This window comes from Pinus tabuliformis, chromosome 6, assembly GCF_031772625.1.
Source record: "Pinus tabuliformis cultivar Carrire ecotype Pingquan chromosome 6, CPIR1, whole genome shotgun sequence".
Classification (NCBI taxonomy): Eukaryota; Viridiplantae; Streptophyta; class Pinopsida; order Pinales; family Pinaceae; genus Pinus; species Pinus tabuliformis.
The window spans coordinates 1359756324-1359765426 of record NC_142292.1 but is presented as its reverse complement, the minus strand read 5'-3'; the positions used below and the strand labels follow the sequence as shown (position 1 = coordinate 1359765426).

The window sequence follows — 9103 nt, the reverse complement described above, 5'->3', positions numbered from 1 at the left end:
AAATTAAAATATTTTTTTAGAACTCTAAATAATGCATAGCCTCAGCAGTGCACCTCTGTGTCTGTAATAGAATTTAATTTTTATATAACAAAGAAAATTATTTATGTTTTCCTTGGAAATGAGAAAAATAAAATTGAAAGCTTCCACTTCCAAACAAATCAAACTGACTTGTAGAACCAAACCAGCAACTTTGATTTATAAAAAAAAGTTTGTATTACTTGTACAAAATCAGCGACTTTTAATTGTAATAATAAAAGTATGTATTACTTGGACTAGACTGGACTTGGATCTCCAAAATTAGAGAGCAAATAAAACTAAGATGTAATGGTAGCATTGGGTTCTACATCAATGCCTTTCTTTTCTTTATCATTTTCTAAATCAAAATGTATGCTAAGATCCATCGCTTTAAGCTCATCTAACAATGATTGTCATGCGTGACATTCATTCATCAGTGTTGTGCCACAGGATTTTATGGAAGTCACACCACTTCTAATGTCCTCCTCTAATTTTTATCTGGGCTAGTTGTCTTGAGGTTAACTCTCCTTTCTTTGTCTCTTATTCTATGAGTTAGGTCCACTTTTTTTATGTTTTTGTCATGGATGATTTGTAGATCCAAACTCCCACCTATTCTTATACTTCAAATACCACTGAAGTCTGACAACATATCAATAAGTAGCTCCTAGTGAGGAGATGTCTAAAATTTCTAAAATTTCCTTACCTGTATAAAAATCAAATATATATAAAAATATTCAAAAATAATAATCTTAAAAGACCTAGTTCTTAGCAACTCCTTTTCTCCTACAATAATTTTTTTATGACATATTTTAATTTAAGTTGATACTAAATTTTAAATGATTTCGATTAAATAATCTTGGTATTGGTGATTCGGATGGTGGACTGAAGGGCGACTGCGAACTCGAGGGTGTGAAACTAGGATTACAGAGGGCCTCTTCGGTTGCTCCCCATGGAGCACAGTAGAGGAGGGAGCTCCACTCCCTCCTACAAGGATGCGACTCCCGATAGAGGCAAGTCACCGCTGGGAAGAGTCAGAGGTTCTGGTGAAGAAGGCGGAAAAAATAATTAAAAAGATTACAGATGGGGCTAGGTCCAAGGAAAACAATAGCGTAAAGGACAAAGAGGAAGAAGACAAAAGCTAGGGAACAAGGGACAAAAATCAAAAGGGACCATGCAGACCTAGAACGGAGATTACTCCTAGACTAGTGTTGAATGATCCTGCTCTGCAGGAGCACAGGGAACATATGGGGACTTACGCCATAATCTGCAAATTCATGGCAATTTGGCCCTCTAAAAAGGATTTACAAGCATGGATCAAATACCACTGGAAACCAAAAGGTAGTATTGAACTACATCTGGGGTCAAAGGGTTTTTTTACAGTGGTATTTACTAATATTGAGGATAAAGACAAAATATTTGAAGGTGGATCCTACTATTTTGCAGCAACAGGCCTTTATATGAGGCCATGGAAGATGAACTTCGCTCCAGAAAGAGAGACATTCTCCCGAATGAACTAATCCTAGAAGTCTTCGATGAGGAATGGGTCCAAATGGTGGATTATGAGCATATCTTGTTCAGATGTTGTAGATGCCACAAACATGGTCACTTGATTAGAGACTGTCCTTTTAGCGAAGTAGATAACAAAGGAAAACCTAATACTGGGAAGGAGACTGAAAACTTTCAGAAAGTGGTAAGTAAAGGAAAAAGAGGCAGAAAGGGAACAAGGCAACAACACAGCAAGGAGAAAAAGTTCAACCTGAACCAGTTTCAAGCACTGGAAGAAGAGGAAGAAATGACAAAGGAAAATCAAGCAATGGAGGAAGGACCTAAGGAAAAAGAGATGGAGGAGAACTACAATATAATACAAGAAATTTGTAACAGGAAAGAAACTATGAATAGTGAGACTGAAGCAGAAATGGATATGGAGATGACCCAAAGTGAAATAGATCTGGAAGACCATGAACTGCAAGAAATTCTAGAAATGGAACACCTAGACCTGGAAGGGTTCTTGATGCATGGTACCATGGGAGGGATATAATCTATACCCCAAGAGGACTGCAATAGAATACAACAGCTGTTTCTATGGAAGTCTCAGTAAAGAGGGTTAGAAACAAGAACAACCATCGACAAGCTGGGAAAAAAAGGAGTAAAAACAATGAAACCAACCCCAGGACTAGCTCTTAGAAATGTGGGTAAGAAGAGAGGCTGGAAAAAACAGAAGGAACTTTTGATAGAGAGTGGAAAGCTCATGATATATTCGGGTAAGATGAAATACCTAACCATTTACTCCTTTACAAATCTTTAAATATGAAATTTACATCTTGGAATATTAGAGGTCAAGGAAGTAAAAGAAAACAAAGATTGCTTAGTCATAGAATGAAACAAGATATGTCAGACATGATTTTCATCCATGAAACGAAATGTTCCATTTAGAAGATAAGACTCATACACAGCAAATGGCTCATTAGATATGATTTTCTAGAGGTTAAAGCTAAGAATAAAGCAGGGGGTATTCTCACTCTTTGGAATCCCCAAAGGATCAAAATTATGGATGCAGAGGCATCAAGAAATTATCTATCAGTGATCATTCAACCGGTTCAGGTTTCAGAAAAATTCCTAGTTACAAATGTTTACGGTCCTCAGAAATTAGAGGAAAAACTCAAATTGTTAGAAGCCCTTAGTGACCTTAGAAGCAGACAGGCTGGAATGCCTTGGATCATGGGAGGAGATTTTAACATGATAAAATCTCTCTCGGAAAAAAAACGAGGCACCAGAGTGCTCAACAAATACTCCTTAGTGTTTCAATTATTCACAGACAATATGAATTTGGTTGAGTCAGATTCAAGTAATGGCCTTTTTACCTGGAACAATAAAAGAGGAGGTGAGGCCCTGGTAGTGTCTAAGTTAGATCGGTTCATGATATCAGAGGAACTAATGTTCCTTAATAGTGAAATAACAGCCAGAGTGCTTCCTTTTGGAGGTTCAGATCATTGGTCGATTCAGTTGGAAATCAAGGGTATAGATGCTCCCAGGAATAGACCCTTCAGATTCGAAAACATCTGGCTCTCCCACCTGGATTTCATTAGTAATATTGAAAAATGGTGGGCTGAAGACTTGCAAATCCAATGTTCCAAGATGTACCTTCTGCATAAAAGACTAAAGCACATTAAGTCCAGACTAAAGGAATGGAACCGGAAATATTTTGGGAACATTTTTGAGGAAAAACAATTGGTGGAAATCAAAATACTAGAACTCAACAAGGCTCTGATAAGCAATGGATTTGACAAAGCCAAAAGCGAGCAAGATGATAAATACCAGCTAGTTTGGGAAAATTTATGCAAATAAGGGGAAATATTTTGGAGACAAAACTCCAGAATTCAATGGCTCAAGGAAGGAGAACGGAACACCAGATTTTTTCACAGATCCACAATGGCTAATAGAGCTCACAACAGAATCTCCATGATTAACTATGAAGGAAGGGAAATTCAGACCACTCATAAAGACATTGAAGCTGTGCTAGTTCAACATTTCCAGAACATCACTCGGGAAAACACTCTAGATAGGGATCAGTCCATCAGGGGAATAACAAGGCATATCCCCAAACTGGTGTCCAGAGAGGACAATTTTAACCTCAATAGACTAGTTGAGGAAGAGGAGGTCAGCGAGGTTCTCAAAGATATGCAGAATGGCAAAGATCCAGGCCCAGAAGGTTTCAATGTGGATTTTTTTAAAGCATGTTGGCATATTGTCAAAGAGGACATTGTGAATGTGGTAGAGGATTCCAGGAGAAGAAAAACTATACTGAAAGCTCTCAACACCTCCTTTATTTCCCTTATTCCCAAGCAGGACATAACTTAATCCGCAGACAAGTACAAATCTATTACCTTGTGTAATTTGGTTTACAAGATAATATCCAAAGTTGTGGCCAATAGACTCAAACCTCTCCTCCCCTCGCTTGTGTCTGAAGAGCAATCAGGTTATGTGGAGGGAAGACAGATTCAAGACAACATTATTCAAGCTCATGAAGTGGTGCACATGCTAACCAGTAACAAACAGGTGGGGATGATCATGCAACTGGATATTGCCAAAGCGTATGACAAGGTGAATTGGAATTACATTGAGAAAGTTCTCTCTACCTTTGGGTTCGATCACAACTGGGTCAGATGGGTCATGGCACCGGTGACCTCCTCCAGCTTTTCCATTCTAGTCAATGGTTATCCCTCTGTTATCTTCAATCCTTCTAGAGGCCTTAGGCAGGGATACCCTCTCTCCCTTCCTCTTCATTCTCATGATGGAAGGGCTTTCGCATTCCATTAAGCAGGCCAAGGTGCCTGGAAGAATTAGGGGTCTTCAAAATTCTGAAAAAGGTTCTGAGTTGGCACATCAAAAACTTTTTGATGATACCTTACTGCAAAGCGTTCCTATAGTTAAAGAAGCTTTGGCCTACAAGCAAACTCTTAAATATTTTGCACTGGCTACAAGTATGGAAGTCAAACTCTCTAAATCAGAAATCTTCTTCTTTAACACTAACATTGCTATCCGAAAAAATATCTCAAGAATTCTCGGCTTCCAACGAGATTCCTTCCCCTCAAAATATTTAGGAATACCTCTCACTGCCAGACCCATGCAAAAGAGTATTTGGGAACCAGTCATTAATAAGATGTAGGACAGAGTAAAAAATTGGACCTTTCGTGCCATGAACCTGGCTGGCAGGTTAGTTCTGACAAAAGATGTTCTTCAATCCATCCTGTTTTCATGTTATCAGCTCTCCCGGTTCCAAAAGGAGTCTTAGGCCAAATCAAAGACATACAAAGAGACTTCCTATGGGGAAAGGAGGAAACTAGAAAGAAATGGGTCGTAGTTTCCTGGGAAAAAATATGCAAACCCAAAAGTCAGGGGGGACTTGGCTTGGATGATCAATAGATTCTTTGTAAAGCTCTACGAGCCAAACTATGGTGGAGATGGGTGCAGGAGCCAAAAGCTCAATGGGCTAGGATATGAAAAGAGAAATATGCTAGCTTGTGGCACAATAATGATCTCATAAGAATGTCTGGAACTATAAAAGGCTCCTACATATGGAACAGACCCTGGGAGAACAGAAGCTTAGCTCAAAAGAACAGTTTCCGAGAAATTAGAGCAGGAGATCTCGCTCTTTTTTGGGAGGAAAAATGGCAGCAGGAACCAACATTGTTAATAGAGAATTTTATAAGCCTTAAGGAGGAAACAGATGTCCAAGGGTTAATCAGAGTTAAGGATTTTTGGGATCTCTCTCATACCTCCGAAAAGTGGAGAAGCTGGAGAAACATTGAATGTGGAGAGGACAGTCCCCCAAAAATCAAAGTAGAGGCTCTTGGGGACTTTCTCAAGCAAAGGATGATCTTAATAACAGATGGGCAGGATCAATTAAGATGGGAGAATAACAAGCATGGAGCCTTTGATCCCAAGGAAGCTAAAGGTTTTCTACTTGGGTTGAATGATAGCGTTCCAGACAAGTCCTGGATGCATCTCTGGAGGCAGCGAGGTTGGATGAAAATCAAGATTTTTATGTGGCTGGTTGATCACAAGAAAATTTTGACTTGGGACAATATTAGGAGAAGGGGAATTTTGGGGCCTTCTAGATGTCAGCTGTGTGAAGAGCAAGAGGAGACAATGGAACATATTCTTAATAATTTCTCTTATACTACCTAGCTGTGGGATTCAATCTCTTCAATTTTCCAGCAGTCAGATAGGGACAGAGGAAGTGTCATTAATACCCTAAACCACTGGAGAAAGACTTCAAGGAGAATGAAGTCCTGAATTTGGCATGGGCCTTCACACCTAGCTTTATCATCTGGAACGTTTGGAAAGAAAGAAATAAAATAATTTTCAAGAATGGTAAGACCCCAGTACAACTTCTTCTTGATCTTATCTTGAAATAGATCAGAGAGACAGTCAACTCTATTGTTAATAATATCCCCACGAATCCCAAAATTCATAATGACCTTCATGATTTTTGAATGTTGTTATTGGAATACCCTTTATCCTCATTCTACTTTGATGATATCTAAAATGAAGATCCAACTTGACGAAGTAAATTTTTCCATGTAATTCATCCAACAATTCATCAATGACAAGAATGGGAAATTTAACTTTAGTAGTGAGCTTATTGAGCTCTCTATAATCTGGACACATACACCATGATTTTTCCTTCTTGTGCATCAATACTATTGGATAAGAGAAAGAAATTTGTCTAGGTTGAATCAAGTAACACTGCTTGGAATCAAGTAAATAGCATGATCATGATCATGAATAGCTGGGAGACATTTCAAAGTATCAAACAACTTTGAATGATTTTCCAAGACTCTTTGGAGATCTAAAGAAAGGGATGATTTCAATGTTTGAACCTCTAATGAAGATAATTGTGCAATTACACCTCATTGTCCATTCTTCAAAATCATTGTCATGACATTACATCTGATTATCTACCCCAATATTCCTGTGAAACCCCTTAATCCAAATTCCTTTCTCTCCTAGAGAAATTCAGGAAAATTTCTTGAAAATTAAAATCTATCATCCGCAAAATTGTAACCATTGGAATCCTACTACAACATTAGCACCACCCATTGGAATGGAAAGCATTGGACTATTCAAGACATATTTCCCAATGGTTAACTTAATATTATGGCACTTCCTTGAGAAATTTATAGTTCTTCCATTTGAAACCACCACTTGACACTCTCGTGTTGGATATAGAAAGTAATTCAATTCCTTGGATATCTTACAATGAATTAAATTATGGGTACTACCCAAATCAATCAGCACTATTACCTTTTTCTTCCTGACATATGCTTCTATCTTGAGAGTTTCAAGAGTGGTAATTCCCTCCAATGAATTACAAGGTATGGCTAGATTCATTTCTTCTTTCTCTAGGGTTGGTTCCTAATGTATATATTCTCCTTTCGATTTTTCTTGTTCCTTTTCTTACTCCTCTTCACAATCTATGTAAAATAATTTCTTCTCAACACACTTGTCATCTTTACTATATTTTCTATCACAACTGTAACAAATCCATTTTGATATTTTTTCCTCTGTTTGTTGTGGTGTCAACCTTGTAGGTTAGGGGAGGCTAGAGGAAGAAACACTTACATATTTAGAGTTGTAAGAGCTAGACCTACTTGTTTCCATAATTTTTCTTTCAAATTTTCTTGCCACCCTAAATGAATTTTCCAATGAATTAGTTTCCCAAAGGAAAACCTCATGTTGGATGTTATCTTTTGAAGTCCCTATGAAGAATTCAATCATATGCTCCATTGGAATTTCAGGTTCCTTGATATTCAATATTTGGAAGTCCTCAATGTGGTCCGCCATTGGACACTTTTGTTTGAGATTTGTCAATTGGATAAAGAAGTTATTTCTCTTTGTATCACCATAATTTGTTACCAATTTCACAATAAAAATTATCCAAGTGATAATTAATTTATGAGAAAAACACCATTAATAACACACAAACTAATTGGGTTCTAAATATAAAGATCCAATGTGTACCTTTTATGTGTGTGGCATGTCATGTAGATCAAGGAATTACTCCATCTGTAGTATCCATGTTACCATATCCTTACCATCAAAATTCCTCACATCGATCTTTGGAGTGTGATGGGTATTCCACACAATGTCGGAGTGTTTAAATCATGATTCACATTCCTTTTGTTCTCATTATGATCTTCATGGACTACCTTATCACCATTAGGAAGCATTTCCTATAGCAACTTTGTCAAACCTTCCTTTAAACATTCCATGTATGATTTTATTTTTGCTTTAAACCATCCATATTAACGTTCATTGCTTCCAATTCATCTTTAGTTGCCCTCTATGAGAGTGAAAATTTTTGCACTTAGTCTTGCAATTTTGATATATCATGTTGCATTTCTTCACGAGGGCTTCATTGTGGGAGCAATACCATACCACGTGAGTTCATAGTGGGGGATATATATTGAGGAAAAAATCACATAATATATTGAGCATATAATAGGGGTTGAAGGGTTTTTATATTGGTAGGTATAAGAAATGGAGCTCAAAGTTAACGAAAAATATAAAGGGCTATAAAAAATTAACGAAAAAATTGGATACCTACAATATCTAGTGAAAGTAGGGGTTTTTTAAATTGGGAAGGTGTATTGGGTTTGTATTGGTAGGGGGTCAAATAATTTTATTTTTATAGGTTTTTTTTCAATATGTAGACAAATCAGGGGTATTGTTTAGTATGCTATGAATGCACATGATATGTCAGAAATTCACTGAGTGAAGCCCCCATGCATTTCTTCTTCTTCATGCGTCATGGTAGAGCCTTTAGAGGGCTTAATGGGTGTAGAATTTTTTTGTTTGGGAGGAACTTTAGACTAATTAATGATATATAAGATTCATCATTCCCTTCAAATCACTTCAAACTGATTTTTCTAACAAAATCAATGCAAATTTAGAAATACACACCTTTTCTAGCTTAATTTTGAGCTTGTTGGTAGGTTGATCTTGAAACTATTATTTCTCTATGATTCAACCTCCCAAGGTCTGAATTTTTGTCTTGTGGTAGCCCTATGTTTCCTATTTCCAACCCCACTAGTTAGACTGATTTTGGATTTTTCAAGATAAAGTTAGGCCGAATCTCCCAAGATTTCTTTCTTATGGACCAGTTTAGTAGAGCGAACTTGTAAGGAATTCCAAGTGTCATTGTTTCAACCTTCCACCCTAAAAATAGTACCCAAGAAACTAAAGTATGTTTGGTTTTAGCCGCTTTCTACGAAATTCAATTTGGATTCCTGAAATGAAAGTATGATGATTGTCCCTGAGACACATGTTTGAGATTGAATTATAAAACATACAAAAACCCTAAATTCCTTGAACCATATCTTAGAGAATATAGCGAACCAAGATCTAATTTATTTACAAAATGTTCATATTGATTTCAGTTCCATGTCATTGAAATTTTAGCTTCTTAATCCTCACATAAAAAAGTTATAGAAAAAAATTCCAAGATGACCCGTTTGAAGCAACGAAACCCTAAGATCTAAAGCTATAATACCAAATGTTATGTAACCATATCACAAAAACATAG

The 9103-nt window shown here is 37.0% G+C and overlaps 1 protein-coding gene across 1 annotated transcript; it reads left to right on the top strand.

Moving 5' to 3' along the window:
• Positions 1-2562: 2562 nt before the first annotated feature.
• Positions 2563-3360, top strand: LOC149263677 (uncharacterized). The gene has a single exon (XM_089389702.1). It carries the CDS (start codon positions 2563-2565, stop codon positions 3358-3360), a length of 798 nt encoding a protein of 265 aa, XP_089245828.1.
• Positions 3361-9103: the final 5743 nt, after the last annotated feature.

Bases quoted from the DNA above. Each gene is read 5' to 3' on its own strand.
- LOC149263677 (XM_089389702.1), top strand. From the start codon at position 2,563: ATGGATGCAGAGGCATCAAGAAATTATCTATCAGTGATCATTCAACCG.